The following is a 26,130-nucleotide window of genomic DNA, read 5'->3' on the forward strand; positions in this document are numbered from 1 at the left end:
TTCTGGGAAGGGATAGCAATCTACAGATAATTATCTTTCAATACTGTTCTAATTCATAAGTGATATGTCCAACGTTTGTGATTGTTCCTACACCTGATCACAGTGGTCTTGTTTGAAGACAGCTGAATATGTATATATGCACAGACACGCAAAAAAATCATGAATAGACAAATGATTCAGTGAATGAACAAATGAGAAGTTTAGGGATAAATCGTCTGACTTTACAGAGTAAATTTGTATAAATCAATTTGTTTGGTAATTCAACAGATGATGCTGTTAAACTTCATTCCTCCAAGTCTTGCTTTTAATGTTCTTCTTAGTGTTTTTATTACAGAACCCTTTAGGGAACACTTAGAATGTTTGGTTTGGCAGTCAGAAAAGTACTGGGATGATATGAAATCTCTTTTACTTAAAGGTAAGGTATAGATTTTCTAGTTGTTGTTGAAGACTTCCACGTACGTGGTGCTGATGTAGTAAAAAATAAAATGATGCATTACTGAGCATTTCTAGAGCAGGTGTTAAAAAACAAATTGTATCCAAAAAAAAAGAAACAACCCATGGACAGCATTCTGACAGCATCAGAATGCTCATCACCACTAGTTTTTATTTCATGTTGTTTACCTTTGTTTTACAGTCACTGGATTGAGTAAATGACCTGTTAGGTTGTTCAATTAATTTGTAAATTTGTCCAATAAGGGCTACTGAGTTGCTAATGAAAGTATAACCAGGGGATATATGTACTAGAAACAAGTACTTGGGGGCATTTGTTTTCAAAATGACACTGTCTTCATGTTTTTCAAATGTTAATAATATTTCTCTATATCTCTTTCTTCAGAGTGTCAGACTGTCAAGCTTACCTGTCAGCATCATTCGCTTGCAGAACTGAAAGAACTACTGTCTGCTGATATAGAAATACCAATGCTTAGCTCATTAGAAATGGACTGGTGGCTTCATATAGGATTAAGACCAGTCTCATTAGAGACTTTAGAGCAATTAAGTCTAGGTTCTAGTAGTACAAATATTTTTTTTCCTACAGAAGTAGAAACATTCTCCCCATTTACATCATATCAGCTAGAATGTAAGTATGTTTTGTTTTTTCTTCGCCCAAAGCTTTAGCGATAAAAAGGCAAGGATAAGTGCTTCAATAGCAAATTGCACAGTGATAGTCACATACTTTCTACGAGATAGATATGAAGACTGCTTATTCTTAGGAGCAAAATCTATTATATCGGTGTAAAATAGAAACACTACTGTGTTAAAATCTGCTTTTGGAAAGCTAGAGCAAATTAAAAGGACACAAAATTTGTATTTAACTACATACAAAGTTATCTTTTCTATTGCTATACACATACACAAACATATTCCACAGCCATATGTGTTAACAAAACAGTCTCATAAAAGAAGAGTTCTTAATGAATGGTAATTATATATTTAAATTGCATATTATTTTGATAACTGATCACACATTTTATCTTGATAAAGCCAATGTCCATGTTCTCTTAGCTGGTTAAAGATCAATGGTGAGAATATGCTATGGTGAAGATTATTTGATTATGATGTTATTCAGATTTTTTTTCTGGTTATAGTCTAAAGGAGTTGAAACACTGATACACTTCAAAATTTCTCATGGGCCACAATAGCTACTTACTGCCAACCTTCAAAAGAAAATCCTAAAAGATTGTTTAAACTTTATTACAATAACTGCAGCCTGACTGCATTGCACAAATCATGGCTGTAGAACACTGACAGATTCAGATTTCAGAAATATGGCATACAAGTAGGTGCTGCTCTCAGGGAAGAAAACTGCCACTTAAATGCTATTTCCATATTGCAAAGTGTTTAAATACCTATATACATAGATAATGTGGATATGCAGCAGCAACACAGAAGGCTACAGTTAGAGTTAGGTATATCTTCAGGGGCAGTAATTGCATTCCTCATTTCTTCTCTCTCTCTCTCTTTTTTTTTTTCTCCTTTCTGTTAAGCTTCTGTTAAGCATTTAATCATTGCTGCCCCATTCTTAGGAAGATATCACCAATATATACAAAAGGGATGGTGAAAATCTTTCAAAACGCTAGCGTGGTTCCCCTTTTGCTCAGTGCTGTAAATTTTGACATAGGAATGATCAGCTCAAATGTTCTAAATGCAGGTTCTAACAACGTGGGAAGGCAGAAAGAAGACATTTTTAAAATAATTGCTCTATAGTCAATCTGAAATAGTATATTCCAACCAAGAAAGGATAAGATACATGTTGCAATGCAGAAATTAAATTTTATTTTTTAGGGTGGCTTGAAGAGAATTCCATGGCAAACCTGGAATTGCTTTCTGCTGAAAAACATCAGTTGGACAAAAAAGATAATCTCACCATATTCCCTGAGACTAAAAGCCATCAGTTTTCCCTGCATGGGAGTGCTGCAACTTCTGTCCAAATACACAGTGCAAATGCATCTGTAGAAGAGCTTACTGGAGAAAATATGCAACTGAGTAAGGTAGAAAAGCCTATTTATTTCTTAAATGAAGAAAAGAAGATCCCCAAATCACTTGAATCAGTCAGCTGTAAAGATGTATCTTTTAAGCAAGACAATTCACCCAGGAGGCAAAAGCCATCATCTGTTGCCCTGACTACAACATGGGATGATGATGACTCTGATCTTCTGAGAACCTTTATCATGCTGAGATCTAAAAATACGTTCCCCCAAAGAGAGAAGGAAAATGACATAGATAGTCCTGAAAAGGGTAAGTGAACCAGTTTATTATGGTGTAATCCCAATTCTAATTCTGTTCTGTCACACCAATTAAAGTAGATATTAGTTTATCCTTGGAAAATCGTAGGTGTAAAAATTTCTTGAATGCAATGGTAACATTTTTATGCTCTTTTGTGCGGCCGAATTTTCTGCTAAGGCTCATACCTTTTGGTTCTTAAGGCTCTTTTTCCTTTGGATATTTTCATTAGTGTGCTTGTCTGTTCTAATAAAATGTGCATGTCCTGTTTTTAAAAGCACCTCTAAATAGTACTTTGTTAGTCCAGATCCTTTCTCTTCATATGTTCTGAATCAGATCTCCTGACTTTTCTGGAAAAACAGTAGTTGTCAATTGCTTACTTTACACTCCTGAAGCTGTAGAACCAGCATAGCCTAGGGAGTGAGCAAAGGTTACATTTCTTCTCTAAAAAGAACCGGTTTAGCCTTTTATTGTGGTGAAAACCCCATCAAATAGTAGGGGGGAACAAGTGCTAAAGAAAACCATTTTTTCTGCAAGGCTACTAACACTGATAGCAATGCTTATGAAGTATACCCAGGTTTCTCAGGATGAACATTGCAGGAGTGGAAAATATGGGTGAGGGAAAAGATATTTTAAAAGAACATTCTTCTTTATAGAAGAGTATTTGTTAAAACAAACAGGTATATTCACAGATTCACAGAATTATTGAAGATAGAAAGGGCCTTTGGAGATCTAGTCCAAACCCAATGCTCAGACAGGTTCCCATAGAGTTGCCCAGGATTGTGTCTAGACTGCTTTTAAGCATTCCACGGATGGAGGCTCCACAACCTCTCTGAGTAACCTGTTTAGTTACCCCCAGTAAAGGAGTTTTACCTCGTGTTCAGACTTCTTGTGTTTCAGTTTGTGCCCGTTGTTCCTCGTCCTAGACATCACTGTGTCCTAGACATCACATCAGACATCACTGAGAATGATCTGGCAGTGTCCTCTTTACAGCCTCTCCTCAGATACTTACCCACGTTGATAAGACCTGCCCAGAGTTGTCTTCTCCAGGCCAAGCAGGCCCAGCTCTCGGCTTTTCCTCATACGCGAGATGCTTCACAACCTTAATCACCTTAACAGCTCTTTGCTTGACTCGCTCCAGTAGCACCAAGTCTGTCCTGCACTGGGCAGCTCAAATCTGGACACATCTGGAGCCCAGGGACCTCTGCCGAGCTGCATAGAGGGGACTGACTCTCTGCCTTCCCCTGCTGGCAACGCTCTTCCTCCTGCAGCTCAGGATGTGGTTGGCCTCCTCAAGTCACACTGTTGGCTCATGGTCAGCTTGTTGCTCCCCAAGAACCCCCAGTTCCTGGGTCACCCCCGACATTCTCTATAGATAGAGTTGTACTAAAACAAATGGCGTGTTTTGCACCACATAAGCAGAAATCTTGACAAAAACTTTTATCTGGTTGAGATATTTGGTACATAAAAATGTCAGTAATAATTAGCTTATCTGTTTAACTGTATGTTTATGTAGTCTTATGTAAAAATTATTTTCTGAGTAAAATTCATCTGTTGCTGATGCTCATAGATATGAAAGAAAACTTTCATGGGTTCAGAAATTAACAATCCAGCAAAGAGCAAGATAACTGAAGTCTAATGTCACCATCTAGTGAATTTTGAGCAGAACTACATCTCCTAAAGTTACCAGCGTGTTAGAAGGCAAAGTATCTATGTTACATTTAGAAATGAAAGGCAAGGAGATTTGTGGAGGTTAAAGCAAGTTATATGTAGTACAAAAAGATATATTGTTTACAGGAGACCTCATTATTGCAGATCAGTAATGTCTGGTATATAGAGAACCCATTCAAATGTAAGGCTGCTAGCATAATGATATAGAAATCATGTAAATTATTTAATATTCTTTCAAATAATATTTCTTATTAAGGGTAGTTCTAAAATAGCTAAAGAAATAAAAAAAAAAAAAGCAAGACTGCTTCTAGGGCTGTTCTTTTTAGCTTATTTTTTAAATATAGCTTTCTGTACAATAGTTTAGAAAATGTGAGGGACGAATATTGACCCAATTTTGAACCCTATATAGTTTTTCAAAATCAGGAAGGTTTTTAAACTTAATCTAAAAAAAAAAAAAAGAAATGGCTTTCTATGTTTCTTCTGTCAGTTTGTTTACTGAGGAAACAGGAGTTCATAGCTAAAATTAATCAGTAATGTTTTGGAGCCATCAACACAGCCACAACTCCTCTCAGAAATAAAGAAGTAGAGCTGCCAAAGACATCTTTGTGGAAAGAAGCTGTAGCTCTTGAATGCATATTTTTAAGGAAGAAATGAGAAAGCTGTTGAGATATTAGAGAGTTGCAAAAGATAGCTGTAAGAAGTGATAACAGGCTCTTTGCAATATGCTTTTTCCTTCTGTTATCTTTTCTGCCATTTGCAGCTTCCATGTTGCATGATATCTAACATGTTCTGCCCATACCACAACATATTTTTCTTGGTTTGTTTGATCTTATTACAGTTAACAGCAGCTTGCTTGCTCTTGTGCATGTTTTCTCTATCTGTGTATGAAAACATATGAGCTTTACTGCAGGGTTACACTGCAGAGCCATAGTAACAGCTCAGCAACAGCTGTAAGGGGGCTGACAGCACCTGACTTCTTGGGGAACGTCATCTCTTCATGGTGGCCTTTCCAGAGTATATAGGCACGTGAGGACAGTAAAGAAGATCATGAAAAAAAATGTAACGTGCCACTGAAACAAATTCATTTGAAGTTTTTTTGCATACAGTCATATGTGAAATAATTTCTTATTAATTGAGATGGTCTTGTGATGCTTGTCTGTAAATATTCGCCTGTGATTTAATCATTTAGTGCTGCAGGTTGAAGAAGAGCCTTTGCATGTTCCCAAAGAGGACAGTTCTGTTTCCGAGACTGTAACAGTAGCAAAAACAGAGCAGAAAAATGAAAACAGCATCACAGTCAATATTCAAGCTTCAGGTATACAGTGTATCCAAAAATGTGTCTTAGCTAACATTGCAGTGTAATAGAGTTTTATTTTAAAGCATGTCCACTAATACAAAACAAATACGGAAATTGCAAAGTTTTTGCTTAGTGTTTGTTGGTTTTGACTCAAAACCTGAAAACAGGTGTATATTTTTTGAAACAGATCATATGCAGACTGAAAAGTACTGCCTTTAAGTCATGTCCAAACTAAGACACCAGATATGAAGTCTTTTCAAGCTAATATGTTCCTTCAAATTATTAATCTGCACTTTTTCTCTGACAGTTTTTATGAGGAAATTGGAGATGGAAGTAGAATAACAGTGATTTTGGTAGGAAATGTCTTTTAAAAAGTAACAATCTAATATGACTTTATCCAGAAGGTAACTACACTGTGAACTCTTGCTGTTATACTTTTCAAGGTATTATATCAAGACATGCACTCAGAATAGTTGTGGCTTTGGGCAACAGAAATGGTGGAGAAACACGTGCTTTGGTCTCTCTTCATAGTATTTTATAGCCCTAATGTAAGCACATCCAGTATAAGAGTGTTTTAGGCTTAGAATATTTTGGTTTTGCATGGAATTGCATTCAGATTACCCATTTGCTTAAGGAGATTCTCTGTCACAGATTCAGTAAAAGACATGAACAGTATTTTCATCTGTTTCCAGTTGTGAAATGGATTTATGAAATATAATGGCTGTGAACTTACTTTCAATGGCTGTTTATATGATTTTGGGAACAAGGCTTCTTTAATGCAACTGAAAAAAATCGTTTCAGCTGTCAATACAAAACTAATATTTTGCAAAGATACTATTTAATAGCCTTTAATGTCATAAAACAACCCATGATTTGGAGGTTACATCACAGCCTCGTACATGGAGAAATCTTTATCGAAAACAATTTACAGACAAAACAGTGGCTAGAAATATTTACAGAGTCACTTTTCCTAGTAGAAGAGTAGAGGATTCATGACTGGAAATATGCATTGAAAAGAAAATGCTATATTCATGTAGGAGTGCACAGCATCTGACCTAAATCCAGAAAGTCTGGATGTAGTGATACACATTTTTTTTAAGAATGCTTAAAAATATGAGTTAATTAATTGTTCTTGGGAAATGACTAGGTGAAGTCAGCTAACAGTCAAATTGGACAACTATATAGGTCAGGGGACTGCATTAAAAAAAAAAAAGTATATTTTTTGAAAACGAAGAACCACAAGAACCACAGAGCTCTTGCGCACCCAAGAGCTGATACTGAGGAGTTTCACCTATTTCCATTTCTGCTCATTCAGCATTAAGCAGCCTGGTCTCTTTGTTGTCATGGACTTTAATAGCAAGAAACTCTGTTATGATTTAGAAGGAATTACAAAATAAAATAATTACAAAATAGAAAGTGGTTTGACAGTTGAAAAGCTTGCAACATTTTTTTTCAGTTAGGTTAGAGAAGCCTTGAATGATGTGACGAAGAACTTGGCTTGCCTGGTCTTCCTAAACAAAGACACCAGATAGCAGTGATGTCAGTGAAGGAGAACGGCTGTTGGAGTAAAAGTTGTAGTAGCAAATGCTACAACAAATAGACTAAGAATAAGATTAAACTACAAAACAGGAAAAAAAAAGTTGTAAAGCAAGTAAAAGGATAGCCTTGGTAGGAGGGTAAGAAATCATAACCGTTACAGATGGAGTTGAGTCACTCTGTGGAAAGGATAGAATAACACAGCTGTATGTTTTGAGGAGGGGCTGGATTCTGTGATGCAGGAGGCTACTCGTTTTTCTATTTAAGTTGTAGCTTTCCCAAAGACGGTGTACTCTGTTATAATGTTTTCTTCATTGTGTTATCCAGGAAGCCAGTGCCAAGCATACTGTCTCCTGGAAGCTGCTGCTGCACCCGTTCTAAAAGATTTGTCACATCTGGGCATACTTGCAGCTGTAAATTGGAACTTCATCAACATTAAGTTTGACCACACAAGGTTTTTCTTGAAACAGCAGGAGAAAGTGATAAGTGATCATTTTAAAGAAGGTATGTATGTAGAAAATCTGTATGTTTTTCTTCTGCTGCCCTAGTATGGGTTTACCTGGTTACATGTGGTTCAAGATGACTGAAAAACTAATGATAACCTTTCAGCAGCGTGATATGTACAGATACAGTAATTGATAAGGTCTTTTACTTCCAAAATATTTCAGTCCTTTAGTATTACATTTATTAACAGAAATACTTTATTAAAAGTGTGCTAATTGTAACTCTAAGGAAGTTTTAACTTAAGAAAAGTTGCTCATGCATCGAACAGTGTTTAAATAATACTTTCATGCTAGAATTTAAAACAAAAACCTCTGAATGTGTTTTGTTATTTCTTCCTGTTCAATAGCGATTTTTGTCATATCTGCCTGATGATTGGGAAAATAAATGGAAAATGCTAAGCCTGGGTTAGAAAAAGGAGTTTATTGTTCATTTATCATTCGTTTTTCTTTCCAACTTCTTTTTTCTTCGATCCTGACTTATACAAAACTTATAGAAGAAAATAAGAATTTTCCTTCCAGAAGACTCACAGAAACATAGAGATGAGGAAGACATCTAGCATATCCAGTCCATTCCTAATAAATATTTTTATGATTTTTATAACATTTTTTATAAATGTTTATAAATATAGAAAAGCCAGCAGACTTTTTTTTTTTAAAGTGTTATATGCAGTCTAATTCTGGATGCCTTTTTTTTTTTTCGGCTTTAATTCCCCACCCAATGAACACAGAGAACAATTGCTCACAGCCTAGTTATTATGTATTACAAAACTACTTCTCCTCTGTTGGCCTTTTCTTTTACACTAAGTAACAACAGTTTCTCCAGTCTTTCCTCATAAAACATGTTTTCTTACTGTCTTAGTGCTTGTTTTTTTCTAAATATTCTGTATTCTACATTTGCTTTTTAAAAATATTTATGGCAAAGGGGGACAAGAATTGAACACAATCCTTCAGCTTTGTTGTTGTCACTGATGCAGAACGACAGTCATTCCCTTTGTTTTGGTACATTGTGATGCCAAGTCTTTGTCTGTTCATCTCTGATTCTTCCAAATTTGTACTTAAAAGTTGTGGTGTTTTCCTTCCTTCAGCACTTCACCTGGCTTTTTGAACTAAAAACTGCATTAATCGCAGTACTCTCAAAAGGGCAAGTTTTTTCAGAGAGTATGCAGAATATTCTGTATCCCATAAACTGATGTGCTCAACAATGATCTAAGACATCTTACAAATCTACCTTCTCAAAGGTAGAATCTCCTGATTCTCATCGGGAAACATTAATTGGGAAGGTGAAACTTTCCCAGCAGGACAGCAGGAATGCTCTCAGGGCGGGCTGCATCCAAACCACTCCCTATAAGGACTGTAGGTTTAAAATTTATAGATTAAATTTTAGTGAAAATTTCAATATGAGGTTGTTTTAAAATTGCTTGTTAGTTAGGAAATAATCTGTGATTCTGTTTTTTCAGGATGAGTTCTGAAATATTTGGAAAAATGGTTAGATGAATTATGCTGTCATTGAAAATGTTAGTGATTTGCCATGTTAGGTGAGGAAGTAGTAACATAAACAGCTGAGTTTATAAAAAAAAGGGGGGCCTAAAAAAACAGCCTAAAGGTAATTTGTGTATTTCGATGCATATCTGAAGCTTTCCTTACTGAAATCCATGTGTCAGTGGGGATTTACTGGCAGACCTGTGGGAATTTATCCACTCCTCCAGCAAACGCTGCCTGTCTCTACCCCTTTCCGAATGCCTCCCTGTGTCCTGCCCGCACTGGGTCAGATGGCAAGGAAAAGGTTCTGCCATTTCGTGGTCGCTTCCTATCTTGAATCTGGAAGATTCATAGAAACAGCCTTCTAAGCTTATATCTACTTACTTGTGTAAAAAAAATCTGAAATAGGAAGATCTTTTAAGATGCTTACATACGCATAGCATGATTTTTGAAATTTTATGCAGACCCTATCTTCTGTTATAAAGGTAAAATAGACGAGAAAGAGACCATGCTGTTCAGACATGCTGCTCTGGTGCATCTGTTGGTAACCATTCGAGACCTTCTTTTAACATGTGGCTTAGACACAGCATTAGGTATGTTTTTAAAAGAGAATACTACCCAAAATCCCAATGCTTAGTATGTATTCTGCAGTCATTCCTTCATGTTTGTAAGCTGTGATGGTTTGTCATTAGTAATCCTAAAACATTGATTTCCGTTTTTTACTCCATCTTAGTTGTGAATTCACTGCAGACTGTATGTTGGTAGTGGGTGTGCTCATTTCACTGATTGTATTTTTACTTGGATCTGCCTAAGAAACATCCATGGGAACTTCATCCAAACATACATAATGTGTTTTCTCACTGTCTCTCCAAAAGACAAATTTATGTTGGAATCTTTGTCTGGAAACTGAGAATCATGCAAAAATGAGAGGTCCTCATTGTTTTTACAATCCACCCACTGAGTGGGTAGAACAATTTCTTCCTAAAAATATTCATAGACTGCTTAGTACTTAGAACTAAGGGCATTTTAAGCAAAGTATGAAATATTATTTAACCTGTCCTGGGGATGGATGTTTAAATAGTTACAGGTTAGTTCTCATCTGGCTCACAGAAGCTTGTTTTTGAGGCTTCTGCTGTTATGTTAATCAGATTTTGAATAGGGAATTTTTAGCACCTAATTTTATGCCTGAAATCTGAATATTATACTCTTGAAGTTTGCATAGCTATGTAGTGTAAATTTTCACACAGTTGTATCAGAATAGGTAAGGGTATAAAGTCAGCTCTTAGGAATGCCCTGGGAAAGTTCCATAAGCACAGGCTCCCCCCTGTGTTTATGCGAGCAGGTGAGGCACACTAGGTGGCAGTTCAGAGCACCCAACTGCCTCTGAATTTTTCCTTGAAGGATGATGTTTCTCTAACACTGACTTAAAGTGAAAAATGTCTGTAGTAAACGGAATTGCATGGGACAGGAGCAGACTTTGTATTAATTTAAATATTTCTAGCAATAAAGAGTGGGAAGAAAATGTAAAATGGGTATGAGTAAAAAAAATGCAAAGGAAAATGAAAATGGAAAATGAGTAGAGTTCTTTCTGAGGCTACCTTTAGCAAACTAGCAGAATGACAGGGAGACAAAGGAGCAGTTCCCCCTCCTCATTTATTGATCACGTTTTAGCCAAAACACTCCAACATGGTGTTTCATGACTGCACGGCACCTGTCCATCCAGATCTCAGCAACACCTGGCACAGGAAGCTTTCAACAATTAAAAATTATCTGAGAAAAAAAAAGAACAAAAATTGAGCTAGATACTGAGTAAACCAATACTGACAATCAAATACCCAGGCATTGCTCTCTGCTTATGCAGAAAACACTCAGGGATATCTCTCTGCTCAGGAAATAGTTGTGGTAGAGTGAAGCGACAGCTGAAATAAAGTTTTGGAAAGTGGGGAATATAAATAAAGCTGTAGTTTAGTGTGAGCTTTACAGACTAGTTAAGTGTAAGAGCACAGTTGTGGCATCTGCAGCTCCATAGTGTGGTGTTCCGGGGTTCTGGGTGGAATCGTGCAGCAGATGCTGCAGGAGGCAGAGCAATTTTCTGCAGGACACTTACGAACTTGATTAATAGTAATGTTCTCCCATATTGTTTAGTCATTAAACTTAAGCTTTTCTGTATGAGTTACCATCACATACATTTTAGTGTGAAATATAGATTAGACACAAACCTTGACAAATACCTTTTGTGACTATGATTATTTATGTTTTGTTGCTTTATTAACAGGATATTTGTCCAAGGCAAAGGATATCTATAAAAACATCTTAGAATCCTGTTTGGATAAAATCTGGAGGCAGCTGAAGATTGTACAGTACAGCAGCCAGAAAAAACATGAAACCAATCCCAAAATAACAGAACTTCAGAGTCAAATGCTGAATTACATGCAGAGTAATAGAGAGGAATGCAGTGTTAAGGTTAACAATGAAAACACATTTTCTGACTAAACAAAATGCTGCTAAGCAATAGCAAAAATACCTAAAACAGTTTCTTTCAACAAGGGTTGGTTAATGGAAAACAATCTTATACTTAGCTTTCTAATTCATGCTATCTGTTAAATTTGGATGACATAAAGTTTAGGATCTCTATTAGGAGCAATGCAGATTTGTGTTTCATCAGATCTCCCTTGCTGCAAGAGTGAAATACATGAGGTTTTATCACTGCTCTCATATTATTGTAAGGTTTTTTTTTCTTTTTTTGTCATTAAGTATTCTGTACCACATCACTTTTTGAAACTTATAACTTCGTGTTTGAAGGCCTCAGTGTTCTTCTGGTGCAAAGAATTCCATAGACGAGTCCGGGTTGTGCAGCTGTGCCCACGCACAGTGGCCTGTGTGCACACTGTCACCTGGGCTCCTCTGCTTGACCTCTGCATGAGGGCAGTTTCCTGCCGTTACGGAAAAAGCAAATACCCGAAGAAGGTAGTTACAGAGCTGAAAATAGAGCTGTCAAGGAAATTCAAGTTATCCAGAGATATATTGTTTTTCTGGATATGTGAATATTTTAGTAGATTATTCTGTGCAGCACAAAACACCATTTACATTGTCAGATTGTTTATTATTTTATTTATGGAATATTCATTGCCTAATTAAAAGAGAGGAAATACATGTTTTCTTAAATGTACTGTCTGGAATAGAATTTATACTGTTGAGCACTCAGACAAGTATTTTACAAGTTTTACCACACTTGCTTTGTGTACCTCCCTCTCTGGAGCTGATTAGCTTAGTTTCTGTTAAAAGAGCACCAAGAGTTATGGACACATTTGATGTAATTTTTCTGAGATAAAAAGATAGAGGATCTTACTCTACACCCTTTCTGAAGTTAAAATGAAAATGAAACAACCAAAATAAAATGTTCTTGAGTTTTTGCTGTCAGCCTCTCAGTAACCCCTCCAAGCTGCCTCTAGTATTATTTTCTTCATCTTAAGAGTAACACATTTTGCTTTCTGATGCTAAGGTTTATGCTCTACCATGGGACACAGCACAGCTTTGCCATCTGCTTCTCAGCCCAGTGATAATTTTCTTTTGCTTCTGAACTACCCTAGATCTGATTTTAAAAGCATATAACTCTCCTGAGTTTTGACTAGCTTGCATGTCTTAAAAAAGATTGTACATGGGCACTTATGCCCCTGTCTAATCATATATGTAATATTATTCACAGTTATAAGACTATGCATTATTCACTTACATTCAGAGACAGAATTCAATGACCCAGAATAGGCAGAAGGCATATTCCTGTTTTAATGAGAAGTAGAAGTTGCATTACATAAGCCATTTCCTGTTCAGTCACATCACATCAGCATCGGTTAATGTGATGTGAAATATGATAATCTGGTTATACTTTTTTTAGTCAAAATTTGCATTGATGCAGGTTTATATTGGTAAGTTGCCTTGCAAGCAAGAAGTGGCTAACAGAATAGAATAAACATTTTTGAAATAAGCTTCTGGCTTGTATTTCATTATAATTTGTACTCATGATTATGTGGAGAGAGAATATCACTAAATTAGCACCTAGCTCACAACAGAATATGATTAGTGCAATTTTGAATGGTACATGAAAAAGCAGGTCAGCATTTTAAAATCAGCTGTTAAAAACTACTTTGGAAGGAGCGAATGGTTTGATGGTGTCTTGTTCGTGTACCTCCACATGGAAATAGGTGCCTGCTTTAAGCTTGTCACATAGCAGTGGCTCCTGGTACCCAGGGGTTCTTCTATGAAAGGTCTAGCATTAACATTTACATAAATAGTTTTCTTTTACTTGTAGAGTTAGAAACACCATGTGCCTTCTTAAGCTTCTAATCATGGCATATACCATGAAAAAACACTAAATGGCATAAATGGTTCAAATTTAATCCTGTCTGAAACAGAAGGTTCCTTCTGTGCCATTTGAATGGTTGGACAAGTAAAACTCTTTCTCCATTAGCAATTCTTTTTAAAATATCTGAAGTTTGGTAGATTTTAAATCTTTTCAAGTTTTCCTCTTCAGCAGTATTAAATGAGTCACAGAGATAGGCTGTCACTGTCAGTGCACTCAGTGCAGTTCCATTCACCTCCTCTACAATCTGGAAAATCTTGCCAATTAGCTTAGTAGTACATCTAGTACCTCCCCTCCAGTTCATCACCATCCTGTGGGCTGCCTTTCTGATATCTTAAATTTGTTTGTCTCCATAAGGGCATCAGATTGTCCAAAAATCTCATCCTTTTCCTCTACTGCAGCAGTCATCTTTCTGGTGTGACGTCGATAATGTGGTACAATGGCTTTACAAAACAGTGTTTTACTTTGAATTAAATGTTCGGGTTTCAGGCTTCTTCCAGAACAACTGTGTTCTTGAATTCGGGTACTGATGTTTTTAGAAGTGCCGTTTCTCCAAGTCTTGTAATAATACGCACATAAACTGGAAAATTCTGTTCTTACAAAAAATTCAGAAATTTAGGTTTTTGCTCTCTGCTAAGTTAGTTTCTGTGCAAAGGAGGAGGAACGACATATGCAGGCCTAAAGTACAATTTTTACTTGCCTTCTTTCAGATACTAATCATAACAAGAACGGACTCTGAGAGAGAAAAGGCTGCCCTTATTCACAGTTTATCTGTAGTGGAAGGTAAATGACTTTTTATACATTAAAAAAAATGAGGGAAGTTTTTCATTCTGTGTTTCACAGCACTCCTAGTTATGTATTTTCCACATATGCCATTCCTTTTTTTTCTCTTCATCAGGATTTCTATATCCTTTCCTAACTACATTTTGTCTCCTGGCTCCTCCATTTTTCTTTTTTTCTTTCTCGTCATTTTAGTTTCCCCAGATTAAGAGGTCTTCACTTAGAAGAGAGGTCTTCTCTTCTAAGAGCAATGATAGCTTTTTCAAAGTCAGGATTTGTTTAACAAAACACACAGGAGGTGTGAGGAGTCCATTGCCTAGTTATAATTGCATCAGTCTTCTCAGTCAGTCAGTCAACTCCTTTTTTTTTTCTCTTTTTGTCTTAGTAACACTCATTATTTTCCTTATTTTTCTAGTATGTTTCCTAAGAGCAGTCAAAGGCAAATGCTGAAGTCTTAACTAAGCTCCCTAATATACAACCCTAACTGAGTAGCAGGTGCATATCATGATGCCCTTCAGCCATCTACTGATGACTGTTTGTTAATTTCAAAATAAAATTAAATTTCCTATGCTCTTAAAAGGTAGAAATCCTGTTTTATAATACTTAGTAAAAATTATTATTGTTTTTAAACATTTTGAGACCTGGTTACAAACAGAACAATCCAACTAATCAAACTTTTGAAAACAGGCATTTGTGTTACTTAGATATCCCATTTTAGCTGCATCTTCCAGGCATATTTGTATAATTTTAAATATCCAAGCAGTAAGAAAGAAATTTAAAAGATTGTCTTAATTCAAAAAAAAAAAAAAAAAGAAACACTTTGCACTAGCCTTTGATTTCTCGTTTAAGGTTATTCAGCCATATTACCCGAGTATAAACTAGTTTAGCCTTACTTCTTCCTTGGGCTCCAAAGTGGAAGTTTGCAAATTATTTTACTTGCCAGTGCAATACAAACTGAAATGATGTAGGACTTTTTTAAGACAGAAAATATGATTCATAGAATTTAATATCCTCCGTTGTTCCACATTTATTACTTTTTGCTTTACATTGATATATGCCAGCAGAAGCTCATTTATTTTATCAAGACTTTATTTCTTTTAATGCAGGTTTAAAAGCTGCAGATTTGAATACTGAGAAAAAAGGAGCCTCTTTAGGATGTAAAGATATCATAAGCTAGTAAGTTAAATTCCTAATTTTTGAGGACATAGCCTGGAGCTAACTGTAGTGAAACTGCCGTTCATTTCCATGTGAGTGTTCAGTCTAGCTAAAACACCATTCTGAAAGGTGAGAAGTTTGACCAAACTCGAATAAAATGCTTAGACATAGGACTGGCAGGACTGTTACACTGGTATTAGTCTTAATTGTTTTAGAGAAAGTTTTCAGTGAGGAAAACAAGGTTTTAGTATTATGTCAGGTTATGAAATTGCAGGAAGATTTTAATTAACATTTTAGGTAGGTAATTGGAGTGGGAAGGGATAATGCAAAAAGAAATTACAAATTTTAAATTCAGGAAGAATACCTGCTTTTTTGTAAGTACGCTTTAACAATGACACTTTTTCTAAGTAGATATGCTGATTTTATTCTGCCAATAGTTATTCATAGTTATACATGTACATAATTTTCTTTCTTTCTTGTTATTTTTTTTAAGCCTCAGCAGATATTCTTGTGTTATTGTACATAATCAGCACATTGGAGCAGACTTCCCTTGGACACACTTCTCATTGGTGATGGAATATGATTATTCTGAGAACTCTTGCTGGAAAAATCACTGTAAAAATCTGAATATTACTTACATGACTTTTAAAACCACTCTTCCTGAAACAACACCCGTGGGTAAGCTCTCCCCAGAACGGCTAAGCAAACAGAACTAGTTTATCACTTGAACTGTACAGCAAGATAGGAGTATGTTTTTCATATGAGGTGAGCTCTGTTTTGGCTGGGATGTAACATGAAACTTTGGTGATCTCTTACAAAATATTTTGAGGGCTGTTTATGGTTGATGCAAGTTGTATCCACCCTTCCTGACTACAAGGAAATGTTTCTTTAGATCCAAAGGAATAAAAATTACAGCTTCATCTGAAATGAATACAAAACTGTCTTATTCCTATCAAACATAAAATATAAGCCTTTATATATATGTTTGAATAAGAAGCTGTGTTTTTAAAAGACATATCCATTTTATATCTTTTTATCTTTAAAAAAGCATCTTTATATCTTCAAAAATATATTTTAAAATTTATACATATGAATCAATTACCTTATATATACAAAACAATTTTAGGGGATAACAGTGGTTCAGTTCTTCTGAAGGTGCCAATTCCCTATATATTTCTGACATCTGAGGGACTTGTTAACATGCCAGACATCCTTCAGCTTTTGGAATCCAAGTAAGTAAAACTGATCTATTTGGTTTTATTGACTATTTACTTCAGATTATCCAGGACATGCCTCATCTATTTGCCTGTAAGGTATCTACACTTCAGGGCAATTATAATATTTACATTGTAAGAGTCACTGAGATAGATAGATAATTTTTTTACTGAAGTTGATCACTTAGTTCTGGAAGTTCACACAAATCTTAACCAGAGCAGAAATGCCAATTCATTAATTCTAATGGTTAGCTACCTTTCCCTGAAAATAACTATTTGAACCCAAAACACTTTTACTTCAAGGCTTCTTGTTGATAGTTAGTTGCTTATTTTTAATTCTTCATATATATATTTTAATTAAATATATATATTATATAGTTTTAATGATCCGTGCTCTGCTATAGAAATACAAGATAAAAGAGTTAATTTGCTGAACCTACATAGATTTCAGGAAAAGATAAGTCAAAACCAAAAACAACGTTACATGTTAAATTCAGATTTAGTATTAACTTAATCTTGAATAATCCTTCAGTCTGCCCAAGGGGAAAAAAACGTTTGAAAATTGTTGTACATGTGCATAGCTATGTATGTACATAACATAATTTTCTTGTATTTTGCTTTCTCCACAGTAAAAACCTATTAAAAGTAGCTTTTATCATGAATGAAAAAAAAGAAGAAGAAGAAAAAAAAATATATAGAATGTAGCAGCTTAGTCTTTGAAACTTAGTGTCAGAGATGATGAGAGAATATCAGTCATAGATGGTTGATTTCACCAGGCTGCTGAAAAGACTTACCCATATGGACATTCACTGTATCCTGCAGTCCACAGTGAAATTATTTTGGAGCTGTTTCTAGTTACAACTAAACACATTTAAAAGTTTAATACTCAAATATTGCACATTTAATTTGACATGCATTTGAAGAGAGAGCTATTCAAATTCTCTTTTCAGCTGGCCAGAAATGAAACAGATGTTTTACAGTTCTTCTTCACTAGTCCTCTTAGCACTAGTGAAAGAATTAAATAGGGCAAACAAGAGCTCTGTAGTTTCAGAGGAACTTAGAATTCACTTTTTTATTGATTTCTGAATGCACTGTGTATCAAATTCCTATAAGACTTACTACTGGCAGATTCAGGGCTAGGGCTCTTGTGTTCCCTGGAGGCTGTATGACTGTTCTCTGTTCTCTGCTTGCCTTTCATTAGTCAAAACTCCTCTAAAACCATAAAAAAAAGTTCGTTAAGTGACTTTCTGCTCATACAGCCAATGAAAGCAGGCCATGCTCAGAAAAATTTAGGGCCATGCATATGGCAAGCAGGGAACTTTCACTCACTTTATTTAACCCGTGCTGCACAAATATGAAGAAAAGAGATACAGTTGTAATTGCAAAAGAAGGGGTAACCATTAAGAGATCCTGTTGCTAAAAGCGTTTTAACGTTCAGATAAAACACAATATAACATTAAATGCTCAAAGAGATTTTATGTTAAGGAGATTTTAATTATGACTCCATAAACTGCAACCAAGGTGTGTTTTCTTGATCTATTTGTTTATGGTAGCTTCCATAGTACATCACATTACTTTGTGCACTCGTCAGCTGTGTATCAAGCATTCAGTTCATTTAGCAACTTAATCAAATCCATCTTGTAATATTTCAGTAAATTATTGCTACGTTGATGTTTATTATGTGAATGTGAGTGAACTTGGAGATTTGAGAGAACTCAAGTTAAAATAAACACTGTGTTTAAAAAAAAATTAAGAGTTGCAAGTTACTCATTTGCTATAAGAAAATACATAGTTTTACTTAATTAAGATTAATGACAAGATTTTACTTTTGCAGGTATAACATTACATTTGTTGAAAGAAACTGTAGTCACTCATTATGTCTCTTTGGAAGTCCAGATAAATATGTTGTTTTAACAATAGATGAATGTACTGCTGTCTTTTTGCAGGTACAGAATGAAACTGACATGTCTTAGTTTTCCACTTTCTAATGTTGCTACAAGTCCTGCTAACACATCTGTTGTCCCTCTTAAATACGTGGAATACATGTATTGTGTCATGATGCAAATTGTTTTCAAATTCATTGTTTCTAGAAGTGTGTCTGCATATCAGTGAAGCTACATAGTCTCACTGGTGTACCTGTTTATTTCTCTTGATTCAGAAACTTATCCAGATAGTTTGTTCTGTTAGTTTTATTAAAAAATAACAATTTAAACAATAGTTTTAAATGGTTTATAAAATACAAAAAAGACTATGTCTGATTAAGGTTGCATAATACTTAAATTTTATTATCTGTTGTACAGTGAGAGAGGTGACTTTAGAGATAGCATAACTGATATATCAAGAATAAGATAATTTCTTCTGCAAGCACAATACAGATGAACATTTCCATGTGGTAGCATTTAGCAATGTTGTACTTCCTAATACCAGCAGAACCATAGTTTGATTTCTATAGGTTAAGAAAATGCCCTGGAGGCTTGTAACAATATTTGGCATTGTTAATGTTCTCAAAAATCTTAGGGCACCCTGAAAAGTTTGTAAGCAGTACCTAGAGGGAAGAAAACAGAGGCATGAAGTAGTCAGTCAGTCTTCAAACGGGTTTACAAAATAAGTGGGAATACTGGCTGGTTTCCCTGACTTCCAGATTTGTCTTAATGCCTGTAATGTTTGTTCTCACTTTTGTGTAATACAATGATGCACGTTAAAATGTTGCAATGGCTATGGAAGTAGATTTCTTTAATTTTAATTTTTTGTATTAATTTTATCTTAGAATATAGATGAGCTAAATTATGAGAAATCCTCTGAAAATCTAATATTGAAGCTGATGGCATTATCACTCCAGTATAGCAGCTGCTGGATTGTCTTCTATTCCAGAGAAAGACTGAGTTCAGTGTAAGTAAGTTAAAAGAGACAATTTTGCTATCTTGCTATTTTAAAACAAATTTACCACTAAACAAAGGTGCATAACAAGATAACATGTTTGTTTTGTCTTTTAAGTCCTTTTGTATTGGGCCATATTTTTTTTCTCTGAAGGTTGATTTCATGTTCTTCCTCCCAATGTATCCTTCACTGCTCAGTTGTTCAACCATATTCTAGTTGTCCCTCCACAGATGTTAATGTTGAAGGCATTGTGGTTAGTGTTCTGGATTACCAAAGATGAAGCAGATATTTATTAACATGCATAGCAAATGTTTTTGAATTATTCCATGTTTATATTTGATATTAATAGCCCAATGAAAATATTTTATAGGTACAGTCTCAGGGGACCAGTTGTGCATCACCTTGTCTTAATTTATGCCAGTTTAGTTCAATTTGCACAGAGGTCAGAAGACTTTGAAATAAAGGTAACAGTCTATTTACAGGTCTATTTTAATCTTCACTGTTTATTATTTTCAGAGTGTTTAATCATATGTGCACTCAACTTTAGAAACATGAAGTAGCTCAACTTTGTTAACATTATTTTGTCTATATACATATGTATACACATATTAAAAAAACACACATATAACAAAAAAGTATAATACAGTGCTAGTGAAGTCAGTGAAAAGATTGATTGCCTTTAGTACAAGCTGAATCATATTCGGTAGTAGCTAAACAGTACCAAGAAATTATATTGCTCCTTTAATTTTACAAATGATTGGAGTGTTTGTTAATTCTCCATGTGTCTTACTGTTATATCTTTTCAAATTAATAGTATGCTATTAATTTGGCAGAAGAAAATAAAGCGTCTCTTTACCATAACAACTTTTTAGCCTGTTTTCGTTACATACCATGATAAAATACCTATTTTATTTTTTATTTAGAAATTAAAAAGAATCCAGTGTTTAAATCAATACACATTAAAAATGGAGAAGAGGTTTCATCTGGCTTACAAAGTTGATATCTGTAAATTGTTTTTTTTACCTGACATGACATCTTTCTTTTATACTTTTTTTAATTTATTTGCATATTAAAATTTATTTCAAAATTGTTTTGTTAAATGAAGGTTAGAGTAGTCAAAGCTTTTTCATTCTGTGTACACAACAGTGTAGCAGACCATTCATTTGAAAATTACTTACACCTTCAAATTTTTAAATATCTTAATTTCTTAAAACTTGTTCTATTTTATCCGTTTTGTTAGGAAATTGTGTAATATCCATGAAGTTGATCAAATACAAAGGGCTACAGATGAAAGTAACTTTAACTGCATAAGATTTGCATGAAAAAGGAGTGTCATTTGGAGCCAGACTGCTGGCCAGAGGTTGGATTTCCAACATGGGACGTGTAGGGACCAGCTTTAGTGACTGCATTACTCACTGCTGTGTGCAGGGCCAGCTCTAGGCTTTCCTGTCTATTACCTGCTGTGGCTAATTAAGACATGTGGGGATTTAGTCCTTAGTATAAATGCTTATCAGAAATACTGTGTATCAATCCTAGGTGGTTCTTATGCCAGGGATTGAAGAAGCAGCACTGGTAATTCGTCAAATTGCTGATAATATTTTGATAGCATCTAACATCAGTCCTCATGAGTGGTTGGACAAGTCCTGGCTCTCTGTCTTGCCATCTGAGGTTTGCTTATCGTTCTCTTAAATTATATTGCTTTCTTGCTATTGTGAAGATCGGGGTTCTAGGTGTTTTTGTGGGTTTTTTTATTCTTTTTATTTTTTTCACATTTTCGTGCTTTAAAATGTCAGTATATTATAAACGTAATTTGAACATACATGCGAAATGGTTCAGTCATCCACCAGCTAGCCAATCCAGTCAGCAAAATTAGGTCAGCTTGGGCTCTGCCTGTACTTTCACGGTTAACCAACAGAGAGTTTATCTGCAGGCTAATGCAGAAAATTGTTCACTTCTAGATACTAATGTTGAAAAACTGTCCAAATCATAAAAGTTACTTTCAGCAGCTTCCGTGGGCAGGAAGACAGATTCAGCTGTTGTTAAGGCAGTAGAAATAATTACACACCAAATAGAATAAATTGCTTAATTTCTCATATCACAGCTGATTAGACATTCACAATAAATGGTTTCTTTATTGCAATTTAGGCTTTTTTAAGCATATTTGTGTAAAAGATTTGAACTCTTAAAAGAGCCAAGATCCTTTTTAGCTTTTGCAGAACTCAGAAATTCTTTAAAGCAGGTTTTGGTACTGCCTGTTAGGTGTAGGGTAGTGGGTTATAGTTTTTGACAAGTCAAAAGTTAAGACTATAGGTAAAAACTCAGAACAGTAATTGGTTTTATCAACTTTCTCAGTTTATGTTAAGTAATTATTTTAAATGGAGAATTAACATGAGAATTCAGTAAACCCTGGAATGCACTTGGAAATCGAGGTTACCTCGTTCACCGGTTTCGTTCATAATTTTAGAAATGTCTCTCGGCTCTTCTTCCGTTTTTAACTACTCTGCAAAAGTTACTCTTTTGCAAGAGTGATACTATGTAGAAATCAAACAAACAAAAAGAGGTTAGGTACAAAACACTTATGTAAAGTGCACAAATTCAAAGTGCTACTTCTGTGATACATTGTATGTCCAAGGACTTCAAGAATTGTCTTTCTACAGAGGGAGGGATAGAGTGGTCAAATATGAATCTGACAACATTATTTCTATTTCCAGCCAGAGAAATGCCTGCTTGCTTTTCCATGTATCAACCCTCTAGTGGCCCAGTTTATGTTAAAGACGGGATCTTCACTGAAGAGACTGTTTCATGCAAGCTTTAATCAGCTTCAGGAACTGCTGCCACAGGTTCCAAAAAAAGTTTTAAAGGTTGGCCAAAATTAAGTAGTAAAGCAGCATTTTTGCATTGTTATAACATGGATTTTTATCTGAAACTACATGTCTATTTCTCATACCATTTAAAAAGTGGAGGAAATTATGTAACCGTCATTGCTTTAGCATATCATTATTCACATCCAAACTGATGGGTCTGGTAATTCTCAGCAAAAGTTGTTGGATCACTGCTATGTTCAAGTGAAGATTTAGAACATTCCCTTAACTTGGAAAATATTCTGCCGATGAGCTTCTTCTCCAGACTGCTTAGTATCATGTATGCTATCAGCACACAAGCCTGGCTTTTTGCTTTTTCTCTGATGAAAGAGTAATTCTCTCCAAGACAGTCTACTCTGCAGTTGGAGCTGTGTGCTCTGACTGTTTCACTTGAGCCAAGACTGAGAAAATTATATCATCATTATATTGTGCTAAGTGGGCTAAAAAATGCCAAATTGTTATTAATAGAGAAGCAGGAAAATGTCCCACCTCTCCATTGTCTATAGTTACCACTCACTGTACTTCTCTGTATCCACCACCTCTGTATCCGCCTTGGATGACTTTAGGTGTAGCAAATACTTGTAGTTTAGAAACTGAGCAAAGAAATTGAAAATGTGTACTTATTGACATCCTTCTGCTCTTGACAGCCCTCTAGGAACTTGCTGTATGACATAATCAGTCATATGGCAGCAGAAACTTTTTTTTTTCTAAAAAGCAATCACATTTAGTGAAGCTCGTGATTTTGTATCCTCCATTGCAACCAATAGTACTTGCAATCCTGGACTAGTAAAAGAAAAGGAAGTATATTATGGTATTGATTTTTCTGGGTTTCAAGTGATATACTATGTTTTAGTCTGTTTATAGGTTTAAAACATATGGCTTATTGGCTACTGACTTTTTTTTCTTTTTTTTGTATGTGTCTGTCTTTCCAAAAAGTGAAAATGATACATAGATCTTAGAATCCTGACCCCTGATTTGACTTTCCATATTTTCAAAGCGGGCATGTACACTCCTTAAGCATCTTTCTTTGATTTCAGCATTTTAGTGAAATCACATCTTTGTACAGTCTAAATCGTGCTGCCCCACCAGAATCAGAAGTAAAATGTGCATCATCAGCAAAAAAATGGAGTATTTTCAACATCCTCTATCCAAACTATGATCAGAATTATCAGTCTTCAGATCTGCAGGATAAAGGTACAAGGCAATAATTGGTAGTCCTAGTTACAACCAATGTCTCCTTGGACAGCAGATGAAAGTCAAAGACTACTAGACTATTGTGGGTCTGGTGTCAAGGAGCAGAGGCCAAGAGGTCAAGAGCTCATGGCCAACAGTGTCTTTATTGAGTTACAATCTTATATTTATAACGTCCCAGACAAGTCAGCAAAGCAGTACATGTGTCTTACAAGCGCCTCAGTAGCCAATCCAGACTCGCCCGAGGTTTGCATAACTTGGGGTATCCAGTCATAAAAAAGGTCAGCTTTCCACTGAATCGAAACTTGCTCTTGTGTCTAGTCAGCAAGTCTAGTTTTTTGTTTTTGCCAATTGGCACCTTTTTCCCAGTGTGCGTGCAACATACCATTGGCACAACGCGGGACTGTTTTTCATTCCTGGAGGAAGCCCAGTCCATTCATATTGTTGGTGCGGTTCGGCCGCATTGATGCTGGGTACCGAGAAGGCAAACTTATTACAGTCTTTGGGGCTGAGTGGTATTGTATAAAAACAATCCTTCAGGTCTATTACCTGTATGTGCCATCCAGCTGGAATCATAGCAGGTCATGGTAGTCCTGGCTGCAAAGCTCCCATATCTTCCATGACAGCGTTCACCTTCCTTAAATCGTGCAATAGTCTCCATTTCACGCTTTTCTTTTTTATTGCAAAAATTGGGGTGTTCCAAGGGCTTGTTGATTGCTGCAAATGCCCCTGCACCAGTTGCTCTTGCACCAATGCACGCAAGTGTTGCAGCTTCTCCCCAGGTAAGGGCCACTTGGTCCACCCACATGGGCTTATCTGCTAGCCATGTGAGTGCTGGGGTTAGCTGTGTTCCAGTGACCCCAAGGGAAAATTCACCGTGGCTCCCTATTGACTTAGTGCATCCCGCCCCCACAGGGTAACTGGAATGGGGAGGACATAGGGCGGAAGGGAGGCCCTCCTCCCCTCCGGCCCCTCCAAGGCTACCGTGTGGGTGCTGATCCTAGGGGAAACTGCGCTTCCCACCCCGGTTACTTCTAGCACTGCTGGTCGTGTCGTCCACTCAGGAGGCCGGTTGGATGCTGCAAATTTCGTTAAATCAGCTCCACTATCGATGAGCCCTTGGTGAATCCTTGATTTTCCAAGTTTACGAGCGACATACTGTGGCTGTCCATGTTGGTTGTCTCTTAGTCAGGGCTGAGACCCAAAGTGCAGCTCTGTGGTCATTCTTACTGATTTTTTTAGGTGGTACAGTGGCTAGGACCTGTTCCATGCGGGTTCCTGGTTCACACAGGGTGGGTATAACATGAAAATTTGCTCCTGGAGTTCCCGTTGTTAATGCAGAACCGGCAGGTCTGTCGGAGACCTGCAAGGGTGTGTGGCTGGGACTCGCTGAGTGCAGTGTCATTGCTGTGGTGGTTACTGCAGCCCCAAGGTCGTGCCTTCCGCGTGGTGCGTTACTTGTGCCTTCGTGCGAGCACCCGCCGCGCTCCGCTTCCCGTTTCCCAACCGCTTCCCGTTTTTATATGTTGTCGATCGGCACCGGCTCACGTAGTGGCGCCCCTTTTGGCATTGGGGGCAGGTACCAGGCCCCTGTTTAGGGTCCTTTTGTTTTTCCAGACATTCTCGTTGGAAACCACCCACCTGCCCACAATTAAAGCAAGCCCCAGGGCTGCCACAGGTAGATACCACAGCCAAAGCATCCACCAGGGCCACTATAGGATCTCCCTCATTCTTTAGCTCCTGACAAGCCTTAACCATTTGAGCAGGGGGGTTGGACTAGATGATCTCTGGAGGTCCCCTCCAACCTTAAGCATTCTGTGATTCTGGCTCTGGTCCCCCGATACACTGCTTCAATGCCTGGAGAATGGCTCTACATCTTCTTTTTTGCTTTTTTCTCAGCCAATTGTTCAAAGATTAATTGTCACAGACCCTCCCTCGTTACTTGTCTGTCTACAGCTGTTTTCAGGCAATCCAGAAATTTCAGAAAGGGCTCACGAGGACCCTGCTGTACCTTTGTAGAGGGCTCTATGGCCTTATCGTTTTTATCATCAGGTGCCTTTTCCAAAGCTTCCAAAACGATTTCTCAGGATTGGATCAGGGCTTCTGGCATGATCCACACCTGTCGCTGCGGCTGGGCGAACGCGCCTTCCCCGAAAAGGGCAGCAGCACCTATACCCCGCGCCGTTCCATCTCCCGAGGCTGTCCAGCGCTTCCAACGATGCCATGTCACGAAGGTCCCGCCATACTGGTGACTGCTGTACTGGTGTGAGGATGAGCCTAAATAGCAGTTCAAAATCGTGCAGTACGAACCATCCGTCTTTGGCTGTTCCCCTGATCATGGACTGCACGTGAGGTGCTTTCGCTCCATATTCCGTCACCGCCTTCCTAATTTCCTTTATAACGGCATAATCCAGAGGCATGTCCATGCACACCATTCGGTCCCACACTTGCTGCACAGGCTATCGCTGGTTGTAGCATTGCTGCC

At 36.7% G+C, this 26,130-nt stretch overlaps 1 protein-coding gene across 1 annotated transcript in view; it reads left to right on the forward strand.

The window, feature by feature from the left end:
* The window catches only part of SHOC1 (shortage in chiasmata 1), a 43,264-nt gene that overhangs the window by 14,543 nt on the left and 2,591 nt on the right, over positions 1–26,130 (forward strand). The window contains exons 10-28 of the mRNA XM_088533665.1: positions 321–415; positions 836–1,078; positions 2,284–2,736; positions 5,582–5,707; positions 7,553–7,729; positions 9,693–9,800; positions 11,483–11,670; positions 14,278–14,350; positions 15,454–15,523; positions 15,996–16,180; positions 16,629–16,734; positions 18,551–18,662; positions 19,484–19,605; positions 19,964–20,057; positions 21,130–21,261; positions 22,305–22,454; positions 23,492–23,648; positions 24,072–24,075; positions 25,313–25,323. Coding sequence (XP_088389791.1) covers positions 321–415; positions 836–1,078; positions 2,284–2,736; positions 5,582–5,707; positions 7,553–7,729; positions 9,693–9,800; positions 11,483–11,670; positions 14,278–14,350; positions 15,454–15,523; positions 15,996–16,180; positions 16,629–16,734; positions 18,551–18,662; positions 19,484–19,605; positions 19,964–20,057; positions 21,130–21,261; positions 22,305–22,454; positions 23,492–23,648; positions 24,072–24,075; positions 25,313–25,323 — 2,606 coding nt within the window. The remainder of the gene's footprint in view (positions 1–320; positions 416–835; positions 1,079–2,283; positions 2,737–5,581; positions 5,708–7,552; positions 7,730–9,692; positions 9,801–11,482; positions 11,671–14,277; positions 14,351–15,453; positions 15,524–15,995; positions 16,181–16,628; positions 16,735–18,550; positions 18,663–19,483; positions 19,606–19,963; positions 20,058–21,129; positions 21,262–22,304; positions 22,455–23,491; positions 23,649–24,071; positions 24,076–25,312; positions 25,324–26,130) is intronic.

This window comes from Tinamus guttatus, unplaced genomic scaffold (genome assembly GCF_059628265.1).
Source record: "Tinamus guttatus ecotype Peru unplaced genomic scaffold, ASM5962826v1 Tinamus_guttatus_pri_ptg000513l, whole genome shotgun sequence".
Classification (NCBI taxonomy): domain Eukaryota; kingdom Metazoa; phylum Chordata; class Aves; order Tinamiformes; family Tinamidae; genus Tinamus; species Tinamus guttatus.